Raw genomic sequence first — 18,184 nt, forward strand, 5'->3', positions numbered from 1 at the left:
AAAAAAATACATCTGGGGGAAAGTCTGTAATGCTCATCATTGTATCTCTTTAAGGGAAATTTGAGATGGAAGTTGTGTATGACTTAAAATCAAGGGTCTACGCTCACCCCGTCCTTAGCTCGCTTCTATTACTTTGTACTATGCACGGAGCTATAATATTAAGTAAAGAAACCCCTCCAAGATTATGTTGTGGAAACTACACCATTACGACAGCGTGATATGAGTCCTTATACAGGTGATAAAACATAATTACACAGGGCTGCTATGTAACACTCGTACGACCTTCGGATTCATGACCAACCTTTGTCCTTCCAAAGACCATTGCTACAGTAATTCCAACTGCCAAGATGGTGGTTCTATGCGTTTTCCATGCAGCTCCTGCTCTCTTTCCCGGTCATTGACTCGGCCTCATTGAGAGAGAAAAGGGAGGAGGGGGGGGAAGCGGACGGCGGCGGTTCTCTTCCATCACCATTTGCGCATGTCGGAGAGGAAAGGAGTGTGGGTGAACGTTCTGGACTATTGCAGAGAAAAAAATCCTCCTTTTCCTCAACCCCCACTAAGCCCTCTTCCTAAACAGGACACAGAGCCAGGCAACTCCATCTTTCCCTCTCCTTTCATTCCTCCCCCTCTATCCCTTTTCTCTCTCGTTCAATCTATTTCCATATTGCTGTAATTTCACAGATTTAACAGAGGATGCATAATTCACTGCTGCTCCTGAATGGTTGAACACCAATCATACAACGCGTTACGATACAGAGGGGGGGAGCGCAAAAGAACGAGCGAGGCGACAAGCGCGCAGGAGGATAGCTAGCTCCGTGCCATGCATCCTAAATTGCCTTTGGTTAAAACATGGCCCTCGTGTACATGTGTATTGCCCTTTCTATTTAAAGGGGAATGCATCATGGTTTCTGCCTAGTTCCCCCGTCTGGGAATTCCAGACATAGGGTGTATGCTGTCCGCATAGGGAGACTACTCCGAGGTTGAAACTGAAACCACACCAGATGTGTCTGGTAATCACCTAGTCTTGTCAACATGTCAACTGCTATTGATAATGAGGTGGCATTGTAAGTGTTCAATAGAGTTCAGTTCACATGTATTGCTGCGATTGTGGGTTAGAGTTAAATCCATGCAATAGTAAACTGTCTCGGGTTCATGTCTGGTTGTCTAATTTGCATTTTATTTCAATCAGCTCAAATTTGAAACAAACACTTCTCTCATATTTTAATGATTTATTGGTTAGTCTTGTAGCCGATAATTGTCCGTCAAATCAAGCAGGACGTTGTCCAGTAACCCTTTGTGGTAATCTCTGCTGTCCGGTGTGGTGTCATCAGAAGTAGACAGGTGGTAGAGCTAGTGCATCAGGATCAGAAGGGCGTCTCGCCGCCTTTTACTCTACTAGGAGAAAGAACGTTTTTTTACTCATTTAGTTTTTCCTTATTGGGTTTCCTGTAATCGCTCGGTGACAGTGGCCCAGAACAAGTTTAGGCAGCTATCTGCCACCTGGCATCGTGCCAACATGACTTACGTCCATAAATCTGACCCTGATGTGTCTTTTTTAATCTCCCCGCAACGCAAATTTGCCTGTCGCGGAAATGTAATTGTAATAATTAGAAGTTATTATGCAGCTCGTGTAGCTTGTGTACCCTCAAAAAATTGCGTGTGGTTAGACTGGGTCAGAGTTTATCCACAATTTTTTATTTTTTATTATTATTATTATTTTTTTAAGAGATCACAGTCAGGAAAACCGTTATAATCTTTGACCTCAAACATAAGGTTGCGTTTTTATTTGTTTTGGATCATTTTCAAAAGCCTGATGAATGGTCAACTACTTTAGTTTACCATGGTACGTCTTCTGACGATCTCCTTTTATCAATATGTGTAATAATGTCATGATTGTCAGTGTTATAAAAGCTTTACACAAATGTTAGGGGTAATTGTTGAATGTTCTCCAAGTAAGAAAGTGTTGGCCACTCTACCAAATTGTTATGTACCGCCCTCTAGTGATATTCTAATAGTATAACATGCACCAAGAACTCAAATGTGGTAACGCTGGTACCTTTGCTACTGGTATTCAAGTTCTTACTTTTCCATTGTGTTTTTTATTTGTTGCATTTCTGAACTATTACCAACCAACCAGCAAGATGGTTGGTACACACATCTATACTGTACAAATGTATTTCCTATAGTTTAGCCTTGTGTTCGTCCCCTCCCTCCTATTTATCCCTGCAGCTGTCCACTGCAACCTGAGCCAGAATGGGATCGACCACCAGATGATGTGCCCGGACGACGTGACCTCACACCTGGAGGAGCAGCCCCTGGACCAAGGCGCCATGCTGGATGACGACAGCCCCACCTATCAGGACGTGAGCCCCGGGTACCAGCGCCACTCACCGCCAAGGCGCTCCGTCTCCGAGTCAGAACTCTCACGGGTAAGAACAGGGGGACTTCAAGGCAGCCTTTCTCAACCCAGTCATTCCATGTATCATAACCCCTAGCGCAACTGATTCAAATGGCTGATTAGTTGACTAGTTTCAGGTGTACAAGGTGTTGGAGCACATAATATATGGTACAGCTGGTGTGTCCCAAGGACTGTTGAGAAAGTCTGCTCTAAGGAATGTCAGGATGGGTACCAGGCTGCGGTGACAACTCATACCATGATCATTGGTTTGTAATAGATTTGTAGCTTCATTTTGGGATATTAGTAACAGGTCCCATCCTCTGCTGTACAGTTGCACATTTTTTTACAGACTTTCAATAATGTAATTCTAACAAATGTAATTGCCTATCTTGCGTTCAATAATTACTTCCTTACTACACACTTTCTGGCACCTAACCGATGCGGTCTTTCGACAGCCCTTATTCAATGTTTCCTGAACTATTTATTTAGATTTAAAGGTTGTCGTCAGTGGAGATTTGTTTTTATTTCCTCTCCAAAAATAGCATCCTGTCGAGGCAACGGACGGGACATTTCCTCCTCTTTCCGCCTCTGTAGGGAGATGAAAATGACAGATAATTATCTGGCTAACTGGAACTGCTTTCACCCAAACAATATGTCCTTCAAGAAGCTCCACGTAGCTACGCCTTTGATGGGGGAACAACTAAGATGCTTTTTGTCTCACTGCATGGTACAGGCCTTCAATGTTCCTACAGTATACAAGTACCGTAAGAGTGATAAACCACCATGTAGGTTCATTTGAAAGAGAATGTCATAACTGCACGGAATCCTCATTAGAAATCTATGTGAGTAATCAGTCACAAACTATTTTCAGCCATGCACATTGTACAGTTTCCGTCTTGAGTTCATGACTTCGATACCCTTTTAACACTACTGAGCCAACCCGAGCCAAGCTGTACGGGTCTGGCCAGGCTACACATACCTCTAGTTGCTGGAACATGTTTGAAAATTAAATGTCAGAGCCAGCACAGTAAGGTGCAGTTAAGCCAATAGAGAAACTCTGTGGCTAAGCAACAGTGTTGACTGAAAGTATGACCTGGTAGAGCATGGTGCCTGCAATGCCAGCATAGTGGGTTCGATTCCCGGGATCACACATCTGTAAAATGTATGCACGCATGACTGTAAGCTGCTTTGGATAAAAGCGTCTGCTAAATGGCATGTATTATATACTGAACAAAATATAAATGCAACATGAAACAATTTTAATGATTTTACTGAGTTACTGTTCATATAAGGAAATCGGGCAATTGAAATAAATTCATTAGGCCCTAATCTATGGATTTGACGACTCTGCATGGGCGCTGCCATGGCTGGGCCTGGCTCCCCAGTGGGTGGGCCTATGACCTCCCAGGCCCACCCTTGGCAGCGCCCATGCAGAGTCGCGAAATCTATAGATTAGGGCATAATGAATTTATTTCAAATGACCCGATTTCTTTACATGAACAGCAAATCAGAATCAGTTTTTCCCCACGAAAGGGCTTTATGACAGACAGAAATACTCCTCCGATGATCCCGCAGGTGACGAAGCCGGATGTGGAGAGCTGGCATGGTTACACATGGTCTGCAGTTGAGGCTAGGTGGACGTACTGCTAAATTCTCTTAAATGGCGTTGAAGGCGGTTTGTGGTAGAGAAATGAACATAAAATTCTCTGGCAACAGCTCTGGTGGACATTCCTGCAGTCAGCATGCCAATTGCACACTCCCTCAACTTGAGACATCTGTGGCATTGTGTTGCGTGACACAACTGCACATTTTAGTGGCCTTTTATTGTCCCCAGCACAAGGTGAACCTATGTAATGATCATGCTGTATTCTTAAAAAAAAAATAACGTTTTACCCCTTTTTATAGTTAGTCTTGTCCCATCGCTGCAACTCCCGTACGGACTCGGGAGAGTCGAAGTTCGAGAGCCATGCATCTTACGAAACACGACCCTGCCAAGCTGCACTGCTTCTTGACACACGGCTCGCTTAACCCGGAAGCCAGCCGCACCCAATGTGTTGGAGGAAACACCGTCCAACTGGTGACCGTGTCAGCGTGCATGCGTCCGTTCCGCCACAGGAGTCGCCTGAGCGATATGCAACAATGTAATCCCGGCCAGACAAACCTTCCCCTAACCCGGAAGACGCTGGGCCAAATGTGTGTCGCCTCGTGGGTCTCCCGGCTGCGACACAACCCGGATCTGTGACACAACCCGGATCTGTAGTGACACCTCAAGCACTGCAGTGCCTTGGACCGATGTGCCACTCGGGAGGCCCCATGATCATGCTGTTTAACCAGCTTCTTGATATGCCACAGCTGATATGCCACAGCTGTCATGGATTATCTTGGCAAAGGAGAAATGCTCACTAACAAAGATGTAAACAAATTTGTACACATAATTTGAGAGAAATAAGCTTTTTGTGCATGTGGAAAATGTCTGGGATCTTTTATTTCAGCTCATGAAACATGGAACCAACACTTTGCGTTCATATTTTTGTTCAGTGTATATATTTAATTGAAAATCAACAAACCTTACACATAATTAAAATCATGCCCAAAGCAATATATTAGTCACCAACTCCTATTGCCCTGATTTGTAATGCACCCATATTGACTCCCAAGGTCAGCGAATTAAAAGCCACTGTTAATGTTCTTTCTTTGTGTCCCAAAAAATTCTGTCTCTGCACTGCTTGTAAATCCAGTACGTGTGTGTGTGAGGGTTATATATTATGTATAACCTACCTAAAAAGAGATTGCTATGTGCACAGGTAAGATCAGGGATATTGCCTCTGCGTATTGAAACAGGTAAGATCAGGGATATTGCCTCTGCGTATTGAGACAGGTAAGATCAGGGATATTGCCTCTGCGTATTGAAACAGGTAAGATCAGGGATATTGCCTCTGCGTATTGAAACAGGTAAGATCAGGGATATTGCCTCTGCGTATTGAAACAGGTAAGATCAGGGATATTGCCTCTGCGTATTGAGACAGGTAAGATCAGGGATATTGCCTCTGCGTATTGAGACAGGTAAGATCAGGGATATTGCCTCTGCCTATTGAGACAGGTAAGATCAGGGATATTGCCTCTGCGTATTGAGACAGGTAAGATCAGGGATATTGCCTCTGCCTATTGAGACAGGTAAGATCAGGGATATTGCCTCTGCCTATTGAGACAGGTAAGATCAGGGATATTGCCTCTGCGTATTGAGACAGGTAAGATCAGGGATATTGCCTCTGCGTATTGAGACAGGTAAGATCAGGGATATTGCCTCTGCGTATTGAGACAGGTAAGATCAGGGATATTGCCTCTGCGTATCGAGACAGGTAAGATCAGGGATATTGCCTCTGCGTATTGAGACAGGTAAGATCAGGGATATTACCTCTGCGTATTGAGACAGGTAAGATCAGGGATATTGCCAGGAGGCTTGTCTACCATATGAATCTTCTCTGTGTCAGACTGGGTTCAAGTGACTTTTGTTTATTTGTCTGTATATGGTGGATGCTATTTTACTGCTCTAGGGGTGTAATTATTGTTTGGATAACCTTATTTACTATTATGTATAGATGTGTTTTTTATTTAAAAAATCACTGAGGCGCAATGCAGAGAACGCCGGAATAATTATCATTAGCGACTTTTCTGCACCTTTGAGCTTTGGGGGAGAGAGAAACTGTGGGCCCAGGCGACGCCTGCCGCAATGCCGAACGAGGTAATTGAGCTAGGGAGGGAACGACACGGTCTCAAATAAACACTTATTCGGTCAGCATGACGCTAATCGTTATTCCCTCATCACTGCGGAAATAATTGTGTACTGTATCAATGGAATGATGCGGTGTGGTCATATATTCGCTAGATGGCGCTGTATGTTTGAGAATGCCAGAGCTGTATACTGCCCTACCGAGGAAAAGAGCCGTAACTGCTTATAGAGTGAAACTGAGAAAAATGACTAGTGTTTATTTAATTTTTTTGGTCCAGACAAATGAATTGTAAGCACAATCATTGGAGATGTAGTTATCTGTTGGCATACTATGAGGTTATTTTTTATTTTATTAATATTGACCCTGACCTCTGACCCTAGACGGCAGTTACTGTCTTGTTTGATACAACCACTGGTTTCCATCATTTAAAAAAATTTTTTTTTACACAAACTTGTTAATGTATTTATTTGGATGTGGCTGTCAGTCATATAGTTTGAGTCTTGTATCAACAAAGAACAATGCATAGTACCAAGGTAAACCGTAGACACTGCAGCCCAAAGCTCAGTGAAACCAAGGTAAAAGGCAGTAACTGACGTTCGTGGTGGCAGTTACTGCAAACATGACCCTCGCACACATTTTCTATGCAACACAATGAGGTCAGGATAATTGTCTACCTGATAAAGCATTTAGTTGATGTATAAAAAAAAAAAGTCAACTTATTTTTGACAATGTACAGTTGCTGCTCTTTTGCTTTAGTAGGGCAGTATAGTGTACTTACTAGGCTACACATTGTGGTGGAGCTACGCCAACACAACTAGAACTCCTGAAATGCCTTTACATTATTGTAATAATGGTATTACTTTCAATTAATATAAGTAAGTACTTAACTACCTGTAAGGCTTTTAGTATCCTATTCGTTACACCTGCTAGTAGTCAGTGTGTGTTGCTGTGGGTGTACTGTGTGTTTTAATTTTGGCTTTGTGGGTTGAATTCTCTTTATTCGTTGTGTGTTTGTTTTTTAAGTTGTCCTTGCTCTGTTGCTAAGATAACATGAGAAACACCTGAAATGCATAGTGTGTTTTTAAATATGCCAAGGACAGATTATCTGTGTTGTGTTTGCGAGCGTGTGCACACAGGCAAATTCTCACTTAGAAAAGAAGCTAGCTTTGTCTCGCGTCGCTCACCAGCGCTGTCACTCAAATCTCTAATCGGCTCTGTCTCAAACGCATGTCTGTGGATTTTCCTTTCCTCTTTCTATTTCCTCTCTCGCGCTCTTTCTTTCTCTCTACGTTCCATGGCTGGCAGGCATAGCCTCACACACAATGTTATAGTCCCAGAAACACTGCTCTGTGCTACATTAGAGTACTATGTAATATTGACTCAGGGACTGTTGCAGTTCCCACCAAGATCACCATGGGCAGTGCACAGTATACACACTCACCCCTGAGCAGTAGTGAGCAAAGCCTCTCTGACTTAATCCCTCTCCCGTCATCTATCGATCCTCTTTCCAGCCTTGTCCCTTTTTCTTTTAACGCTCTCTGTCACATGCACACAATACTTGTGTGTACACGTATGTGTATATACACCTATGTATGTATGTATATACACTGCTCAAAAAAATAAAGGGAACACTTAAACAACACAATGTAACTCCAAGTCAATCACACTTCTGTGAAATCAAACTGTCCACTTAGGAAGCAACACTGATTGACAATACATTTCACATGCTGTTGTGCAAATGGAATAGACAAAAGGTGGAAATTATAGGCAATTAGCAAGACACCCCCAATAAAGGAGTGGTTCTGCAGGTGGTGACCACAGACCACTTCTCAGTTCCTATGCTTCCTGGCTGATGTTTTGGTCACTTTTGAATGCTGGCGGTGCTTTCACTCTAGTGGTAGCATGAGACGGAGTCTACAACCCACACAAGTGGCTCAGGTAGTGCAGCTCATCCAGGATGGCACATCAATGCGAGCTGTGGCAAGAAGGTTTGCTGTGTCTGTCAGCGTAGTGTCCAGAGCCTTTTGTCTATTCCATTTGCACAACAGCATGTGCAATTTATTGTCAATCAGTGTTGCTTCCTAAGTGGACAGTTTGATTTCACAGAAGTGTGATTGACTTGGAGTTACATTGTGTTGTTTAAGTGTTCCCTTTATTTTTTTGAGCAGTATGTGTATATATATATATATATGCCCCTTCTTTCTTTCCCTTTCTCCCCATTCCTCCCTACTGGCTCATCATAGTAGTGTTTCTGGCTAAGCCATCCTGAACTACACTAGCTCCTTACTGTACTGTATCATACGCCCCAGGCTGCTAGTCAGGGTTAATTAGTGCTGAGCTGTATTTAATGGTTAACGTGGGATTTTGTTGCAACGCCATCCCCTCAGCGGAGGTCTCCTATCGCTTCCTTACCTGCAGATTCCGTCTCTCCGTGGCCTGCCAAAGCAGTCACGTCGGTCGTCTGTCTGTACTCTGACTATGCTTGGCACGTGGAGAATGACGGTCTTCCCCGGTGGTGCTCTCTCTCTATATCGATCTCGCTCCCTGTCTCCCTCTAGTCAGTCAGGTACAGACAGGGCAATGCTGTGGGTACTGTGTTGTTATGCTAGCCTAGATGGAGGCATGTTCTATCGCTATGTGGCACCGCACAGCGAGCTGACGGGAGTGGGAGGGAGATGGGAGGAAGGGGGTGGCTCTGTTATTTTAGAAGCCCCTCAATCAAAATGGAGCGACGCCAGCACTCTAGCTACAGTGGCGGGTTGTTCAGCGGGACACAGACTGAATACCTGGGGGATTAGGCAACATGACTATCCACCTGGCTGCATGTTGTCGGATCAAACGATCGACAGTACGTCCTCTTTGGTCTGATTTTAAATAGTACTATACCATGATTCCACTAGTGCTGCTTGTGTAACATACGTATCTGCTCATTACCATATCCGTAGACATTGCTATATCATTGGTACTGGCATGGACTGTGTCATTTCTAACCCTAGGCCCACAGTACATACGCTTGCTACTCTTGTGTATTGCTGTCTATTACTGACATGCAGATCATCCACGAGGATGAAACAAATGGCCCTTTTTATCTGCATTGGTTGGTATTGTTTGTGGGTGCACTGTATAGGTAGTCTCTCGTGTGTTACTGGTATAGTGTGTTACTGCGTACTGTATGTGCCATCAACATTGGACTTAAGTCATCTGTTGTCTTTCCCTTCCATGCAGCCGGGGAACGTAAAGCTGTCCAAGCCGGTGGCCCTGTGGACCCAGCAGGACGTGTGCAAGTGGCTGAAGAAGCACTGCCCCAAGCAGCACCAGATCTACAGCGACTCCTTCAAGCAGCATGACATCACAGGTGCGCCAGCCATAGCCCCAGGTTCTGTCGTCGCGGTTACCGTCGTCGTCATGTCAATCATACCCTCCCCCGATGAGCCCCTCGGCAAGGTCACACCCGCCCACCCGCTAACAGCCCACCTGCCGCATAATGGCGAGACGGCTAATTGCCACGCACTCAACCTCTCGGCGCGTGGCTGATTTACATTACAATGTTTGTTTATTTGTGAAGTACCGACGCCCTCTTGACTCGCTGTGACTGGCGAAATTGAGCACTTCATCCATGATGCACTTACGCCGCAAGGAAACGGAGATGGCTGGGGCTATGTGCTGAACCAGAGCACACTGCAGCGGCATTCCATTAAGATGTGGATGAGGCTACTTTCTATTAACAGTAATAGGATCTAGCTACATGCAGTGATTATCCCATGTCAGTAACATGTACAGTGGATACAAACTATTCAGACCCCTTGACTTCTCCCACATTTTGGTACTTTACAGCCTTATTCTAAAATTGATTAAAATCTTTTTTTTTCTTTCATCAATCTACACAAAATACCCCATAATGACAAAGCAAAAACTGTTTTAGAAATGTTTGCTAATTTATAAAAAAATAAACTAAGTATTCAGACCCTTTACTCAGTACTTTTGTTGAAGGACCTTTGGCAGCGATTTAAGGCCATGTCTTCTTGGGTATGACGCTACAAGCTTGGCACACCTGTATTTGGGGAGTTTATCTCATTCTTCTTTGCAGATCCTCTCAAGCTCTGTCAGGTTGGATGGGGAGCGTTGCTGCACAGCTATTTTCAGGTCTCTCCAGAGATGATTGATCGGGTTCAAATCCGGGCTCTGGTTGGACCACTCAAGGACATTCAGAGACTTGTCCCGAAGCCATACCTGTGTTGTCTTGGCTGTGTGCTTTGGGTTTTTGTCCTGTTGGATGGTGAACCTTTATCCCAGTCTGAGGTCCTGAGTGCTCTGGAGCAGGTTTTCATCAAGGATCTTTAGGTACTTTGCTCCGTTCATCTTTCCCTCGATCCTGACTAGTCTCCCAGTTCCTGCTGCTGAAAAACATCCCCACAGCATGATGCTGCCACCACCATGCCTCACCATAGGAATAGTGCCAGGTTACCTCCAGATGTCACGCTTGGCATTCAGGCCAGAGTTCAATCTTGGCTTCATCTGACCAGAGAATCTTGTTTCTCATCGTCAGAGTCTTTAGGTGCCTTTTGGCAAACTCCAAGCGGGGTGTCATGTGCATTCCATCTGGCCACTCTACCATAAAGGCCTGATTGGTGGTGCTGCAGAGATGGTTGTCCTTCTGTAAGGTTCTCCATCTCCACAGAGGAACTCTGGAGCTCTGAGTGACCATCGGGATCTTGGTCACCTCCTTGACCAAGGCAATTCTCCCCCAATTGCTCAGTTTGGCCAGGCGGCCAGCTCTTGGACGAGTCTTGGTGGTTCCAAACTTCTTCCATTTAAGAATGCTGTAGGCACACTGTGTTCTTGAGGACCTTCAATGCTGCAGACATTTTTTGGTACCCTTCCCCAGAACTCTGCCTCGACATGTTCCTGATTGGGAGCTCTACGGACAATTCGTTTGACCTCATGGCTTGGTTTTTGCGCTGACCTTCACTGTCAACTGTGGGACGTTATATAGCCAGGTGTGCCTTTCCAAATTATGTCCAATCAATTGAATTTACCACAGGTGGACTCCTCCAATCAAGTTGTAGAAACCTCTCCAAGGATGATCAATGGAAATGGAGTTCAATTTCGAGTCTCATAGCAAAGGGTCTGAATAATTATGTATATAAGGTATTTCAGTTTTTTTAAATAAATTTGCAAATTTTCCTTAACTAGTTTCTGCTTTGTCATTATGGGGCAGTGTGTGTAGGTAAAATTTTATTTTATAAATTTTAGAATAAGGCTGTAATGTAACAATGTGGAAAAAGGGAAGGGGTCTGAATACTTTCCGAATGCACTCTACGTAAACAAATAAAATATACAATTGTGCTCTGTGTAAAGAATTAAGAAAAGGGCACTTTTTCATCCATTTCATTTTCCTCATGAGACCATTACCACGAGTTTGGCTGACTTCAAACTTCTTTGACGACGATAACCTTAGATATAAGATATTAGATAAACTTAGCACGTTGTCTGTAAATTATGCATTTCCTCATTAGCCCGCCGATAATGAAACAAACAGTGACTCAGATGTTGTCTCACAATTAGTGTAATTACCTGCAGTTGTGAGGTGTTGTTGTCTCAGGATCAATTAGCGATAACGATATGCACAAAACACGCTAGTAATTTCGCTCATCATCCCATCCCCGCATTAATGAACAGAATCCAATTAAAACAAGCGGGCACACAATGCAATTTGCATCCCAATCAATCTCTTGGAAATATCATGCGCATCTTTTTCCCACTCAATTAGAATCAACAAGAGCACTCAAATCATGATGAATGTAGTTTTGTGCTCGAGAACAACTGTGTAAACAAACAAGTTGAATAGGTGTGTGTGTGTGTGTGTATATATATATATACTGCTCAAAAAAATAAAGGGAACACTTAAACAACACAATGTAACTCCAAGTCAATCACACTTCTGTGAAATCAAACTGTCCACTTAGGAAGCAACACTGATTGACAATAAATTGCACATGCTGTTGTGCAAATGAAATAGACAAAAGGTGGAAATTATAGGCAATTAGCAAGACACCCCCAATAAAGGAGTGATTCTGCAGGTGGTGACCACAGACCACTTCTCAGTTCCTATGCTTCCTGGCTGATGTTTTGGTCACTTTTGAATGCTGGCGGCGCTCTCACTCTAGTGGTAGCATGAGACGGAGTCTACAACCAACACAAGTGGCTCAGGTAGTGCAGCTCATCCAGGATGGCACATCAATGCGAGCTGTGGCAAGAAGGTTTGCGGTGTCTGTCAGCGTAGTGTCCAGAGCATGGAGGCGCTACCAGGAGACAGGCCAGTACATCAGGAGACGGGGAGGAGGCCGTAGGAGGGCAACAACCCAGCAGCAGGACCGCTACCTCCGCCTTTGTGCAAGGAGGGGCACTGCCAGAGCCCTGCAAAATGACCTCCAGCAGGCCACAAATGTGCATGTGTCAGCATATGGTCTCACAAGGGCTCTGAGGATCTCATCTCGGTACCTAATGGCAGTCAGGTTACCTCTGGCGAGCACATGGAGGGCTGTGTGGCCCCACAAATAAATGCCACCCCACACCATGACTGACCCACCACCAAACCGGTCATGCTGGAGGATGTTGCAGGCAGCAGAACGTTCTCCACGGCGTCTCCAGACTGTCACGTCTGTCACATGTGCTCTGTGTGAACCTGCTTTCATCTGTGATGAGCACAGGGCGCCAGTGGCGAATTTGCCAATCTTGGTGTTCTCTGGCAAATGCTAAATGTCCTGCACGGTGTTGGGCTGTAAGCACAACCCCCACCTGTTGACGCCGGGCCCTCATACCACCCTCATGGAGTCTGTTTCTGACCGTTTGAGCAGACACATGCACATTTGTGGCCTGCTGGATGTCATTTTGCAGGGCTCTGGCAGTGCTCCTCCTGCTCAAAGGCGGAGGTAGCGGTCCTGCTGCTGGATTGTTGCCCTCCTACGGCCTCCTCCACGTCTCCTGATGTACTGGCCTGTCTCCTGGTAGCGCCTCCATGCTCTGGACACTACGCTGACAGACACAGCAAACCTTCTTGCCACAGCTCGCATTGATGTGCCATCCTGGATGAGCTGCACTACCTGAGCCACTTGTGTGGGTTGTAGACTCCGTCTCATGCTACCACTAGAGTGAGAGCGCCGCCAGCATTCAAAAGTGACCAAAACATCAGCCAGGAAGCATAGGAACTGAGAAGTGGTCTGTGGTCACCACCTGCAGAATCACTCCTTTATTGGGGGTGTCTTGCTAATTGCCTATAATTTCCACCTTTTGTCTATTCCATTTGCACAACAGCATGTGCAATTTATTGTCAATCAGTGTTGCTTCCTAAGTGGACAGTTTGATTTCACAGAAGTGTGATAGACTTGGAGTTACATTGTGTTGTTTAAGTGTTCCCTTTATTTTTTTGAGCAGTGTATATATATCATACACACAACCGTTCAAAAGTTTGGGGTCACGTCGAAATTTCCTTGTTTTTGAAAGAAAAGCGTGTTTTTTGTCCGTTTTTAAAATAACATCAAATTGATCAGAAATACAGTGTAGACATTGTTAATGTTGTAAATGACTATTGTAGCTGGAAATGGCAATTTTTTTTATGGAATATCTACATAGGCGTACAGAGGCCCATTATCAGCAACCATCATTCCTGTGTTCCAACAGCACGATGTGCTAGCCAATCCAAGTTTATCATTTTAAAAAGCTAATTGAACATTATGAAAATCCTTTTGCAATGATGTTAGCACAGCTGAAAACTGTTGGCTGATTTTTAAAGCAGCAAGAAAACCTTCTTTAGTCTAGTTGAGTATCTGGAGCGTTTAGCATTTCTGTGTTAGATTACAGACTCAAAATGGCCAGAAACAAAACTTTCTTCTGAAACTCGTCAGTCTATTCTTGTTCTGAGAAATGAAGGCTATTCCATGCGAGAAATTGGCAAGAAACTGAAGATCTCGTGTAACGCTGTGTACGACTCCCTTCACAGAACAGCGCAATCTAACAGGGATGTAAAGAAATGTGTGCACGGAATTTGATGTTTTTTGTGCGTATGAAACATTTCTGGGATTTATTTCAGCTCATGAAACATGGCTGTAACACTTGTTGGGTTTTTATATTTTTGTTTTGTAAATCAAGATTGGTTGAGTCGATGCGTTGTCACACTCTGGCTGGGGCTAGGAGATTGAGTTGGAAATTGAAAATCATGTGTGGTGTTCGTTTCTGGTCTGATTAGGTGAAGGCCCTCTGATAGGACTTCCTCTGCAATGGTAACTATAGTAACAGTAGTACCACTAGTAGAAAACCTAAGCCTCTTGTCGGACGTCAATACTACTCAATTTCATTGGTCTTGGCCCACTGTTCCTCCTCTCGGAAGTATCAAATCAATACGCGGCAGCGTATCCAAATCATAACTCTTACACATCCCCCATGTTATGCCCTAGCTCTGACAGTACAATGTATTTTAGATCCATGGGCTTTGCAGCAGTGCTACATTTTCACTTCTTTGAATGACTTCAATATGCGGCCGCCAGTTGTCATCCCCGACCAGCGTCGTCGAGCGACAATCAAAATCAACGTTTCCCCATCTGACCGCCTCGTTTTGCCAAGATTTCCCCCCCTTCTGATGCAACCACAAGATAGCTCCGTTAAAGTCAAATTCGGAGGCTGTCGTTAAAATTGCATTAAAGCATATTACGGCGTAATTAGATATTAGTACCTAATCTTGTGTAATTACAAAGACCGAGTCGTGGCGGCGAGCAAAGGGTGTGGTAAATGAGTTATCTACACATTTGACTGATACCGTATGTGTAATCAGTAAAGAGGTGCACTGACATATGTCGTCAGAACAGGAAAGGGAAAGATTAAAGGGTTGACGACTATTGAATCGCACACCCCTGTCATGGAGCAGTGGCTTGACTGAATTAGAACATGGTGATCCAATGGCCTCCACTTCAGACAGGCCAAGAGATGCAGCTGTAGATACGAGACAGTTGATCTGTATCCCAAACGGCACTGTATTCCATATGTATTGCACAACTTTTTAAAATATATATATATATAGGGAATAGAGTGCCATTTTGGACGGACCCTTGGTGTTAGACGGTCTTTGGATTGCAGTCGAAATGAAAGCATCCAGCAAAATCTTGTGTAACGTAACTGTAGGGAAATGGTGACGCTTGCACCAGTGTTGGTTCTATTTAAAGGTTCACCTCCGCAAGAGCATACTGTAAGAAGGATAGCAGTATTTTATTGTCATACTAAATGTTGTTTGATGTATCACCAAGTGCTATTGAAATATACCTGCTTGTAATAATATGTAGTTAGTCCCCCCCTTTGCTGCTATAACAGCCTCTACTCTTCTAGGAAGGCTTTCCACTAACTGTTGGAACATTGCTGTGGGGACTTTCTACCATTCAGCCACAAGCATTAGTGATGTAGGGCACTGATTTTGGACGATTAGGCCTGGCTCGCAGTCGGAGTTCCAATTCATCCCAAAGGTGTTCGATGGGGTTGAGGTCAGGGCTCTGCAGGCCAGTCAAGTTCTTCCACACCGATCTCGACAAACCATTTCTCTATGGACCTCGCGTTGTGCACAGGGGCATTGTCATGCTGAAACAGGAACGGGCCTTTTCCTAAACTAAAAGTTGGAAGCACAGAATCGTCTAGAAGGTAATTGAATGCTGTAGCATTAAGAATTCCCTTCACTAGAACTAAGGGACCTAACCCGAACTATGAAAAACAGGTAGCGTTCTTTTGGCATCCACCAAACGCAGATTCGTACGTCGGACTGACAGATGGTGAAGCGTGATTCACCACTCCAGAGAACGAGTTTCCACTGTTCCGGAGTCCAATGGCGGTGAGCTTTACACTACTCCAGCAGACACTTGGCATTGTGCATGGTGATCTTAGGCTTGTGTGCGGCTGCTCGGAAATGAAAACCCATGACCTGGCCTCCACAATCACCCAACCTCAACCCAATTGAGATGTTTAGGATGAGTTTGTCTGCAGAGGGAAGGAAAAATCTACTTAGGTGTACAGAAACCTATTTATTGTTATCTAATCCAAGTTGATCATTTAAAAAAGATAATTGATCATTAGAAAACACTTTTGTGATTATGTTAGCACATAAAACTGGCCTTTAGACGAGTTGAGTATCTGGAGCATCAGCATTTGTGGGTTCGATTACAGGCTCAAAATGGCCAGAAACAAAGACTTTCTTCTGAAACTCTTCAGTCTATTCTTGTTCTGAGAAATGGAGGCTATTCCATGTGAGAAATTGAAGATCTCGTACAACGCTGTGTACTATTCCCTTCAAAGAACAGTGCAAACTGTCTCTAATCAGATTAGAAAGAGTGGGAGGCCCCGGTGCACAACTGGTTGGGTTGTGTTTCGGAGGACGCACGGCTCTCGACCTTGGCCTCTCCCGAGTCCGAACGGGAGTTTCAGCCACGAGACAAGACTGAAACTACCAATTGGATACCACAAAACTGCAGAGAAAAAGGGGTAAAAAAAAATGTTTTAAATAAAAAATATTCTGCCCTGCTAGAGCTGCCCCGGTCAACTGTAAGTGCTCTTGTGAAGTAGGAACGTCTAGGAGCAACAACGGCTCAGCTGCGAAGTGGTTAGCCACACAAGCTCACAGAACGGGACCGGCGAGTGCCGTAGCATGTAAAAAATCATATTTTCTCTGTTGCGACACTCACTACCGAGTTCCAAACTGCCTCTGGAAGCAATGTCAGCACAAGAACTGTTCGTCGGGAGCTTCATGAAATGGGTTTCCATTGCCGAGCAGTCGCACACAAGCCTTAGATCACCATGCTCATGCCAAGCGGCGGCTGGAGTGTTGTAAAGCTCGCCACCATTGGACTCTGGAGTAGTGGAAACACGTTCTCTGGAATGTTGAATCACGCTTCACCATCTGGCAGTCGGACGGACGCATCTGGGTTTGGCGGATGCCAACTAAAGTTTGTTGGAGGAAGAATAATAGTCTGGGGCTGTTTTTTGTGGTTCTGGCTAGGCCCCTTAGTTCCAGTGAAGTGAAATCTTAATGCTCCAGCATACAATGACGTTATAGACAATTCTGTGCTTCCAACTTTGTTGTAACAGTTTGGGGAAGGCCCTTTCCTGTTTCCGCATGACAATTTCCCCGTGCACAAAGTGAGGTCCATACAGAAAGGTTTTGTCGAGACTGGCGTGAAGAACTTGACTGACCTGCACAGAGCCCTGACCTCAACCCCATCAAACACCTTCTGGAATGAATTGGAAAGCTGACTGCGAGCCAGGCCTAATCGCCCAACATCAGTGCCAGACCTCACTAATGCTCTTGTGGCTGAAATGAAGCAAGTCCCGGCAGCAATGTTCCAACATCTAGTGGAAATCCTTCCCAGAAGAGGGGAGGCTGTTAGAGCAGCAAAGGAGGGACCAACTCCATGTTAATGCCCATGATTTTGGAATGAGATGTTCAACAAGCAGGTGTCCACACACTACATGACCAAAAGTGTGTCTTAAATGAAGAATTCAATATATAAAATCAAATGCGCCGAATACAACCTTACAGTGAAATGCTTGCTTAGCCCATAACCAACAATGCAGTTTTAAGAAAAATGTTTTTTAAAGTATTTACTAAAGTAAAAGCTGTTGAGAAACCTTTTGGACCTAGACTTGGCGCTCCGGTACCGTTTTCCGTGTGGTAGCAGAGAGAACAGTCTATGGCTAGAGTCTTTGGCAATTTTTAGGGCCTTCGTCTGACACCGCCTGGTATAGAGGTCCTGTATGGCAGGAAGCTTGGCCCCAGTGATGTACTGGTCCATACGCACTACCCTCTGTAGTGCCTTGCGGTCAGAGGCCGAGCAGTTGAGGATCTGAGCACCCATGCCAAATCTTTTCAGTGTCCTGAGGGGAGAGAGGCGTTGTCGTGCCCTCTTCACGACTGTCTTGGGGGTGGCCTGTCAGGAAGTCCAGGTTACAGTTGCAGAGAGGTGTTTAGTCCCAGGGTCCTTAGCTAGGTGATGAGCTTTGAGGAAACTATGGTGATGAACACTGA

General features: G+C 44.6%; 1 protein-coding gene across 3 annotated transcripts in view; it reads left to right on the top strand.

The window, feature by feature from the left end:
- Window positions 1–18,184, top strand: part of LOC129831345 (sterile alpha motif domain-containing protein 12-like) — a 127,688-nt gene that overhangs the window by 22,973 nt on the left and 86,531 nt on the right. For all 3 annotated transcript variants that reach the window (XM_055894677.1, XM_055894676.1, XM_055894675.1), the window contains 2 exons: window positions 2,230–2,429; window positions 9,355–9,484. In XM_055894677.1, the coding sequence (XP_055750652.1) occupies window positions 2,271–2,429; window positions 9,355–9,484 (289 nt within the window). In that variant the 5' untranslated portion in view covers window positions 2,230–2,270. The remainder of the gene's footprint in view (window positions 1–2,229; window positions 2,430–9,354; window positions 9,485–18,184) is intronic.

This window comes from Salvelinus fontinalis, chromosome 32 (genome assembly GCF_029448725.1).
Source record: "Salvelinus fontinalis isolate EN_2023a chromosome 32, ASM2944872v1, whole genome shotgun sequence".
NCBI classification, from domain to species: domain Eukaryota; kingdom Metazoa; phylum Chordata; class Actinopteri; order Salmoniformes; family Salmonidae; genus Salvelinus; species Salvelinus fontinalis.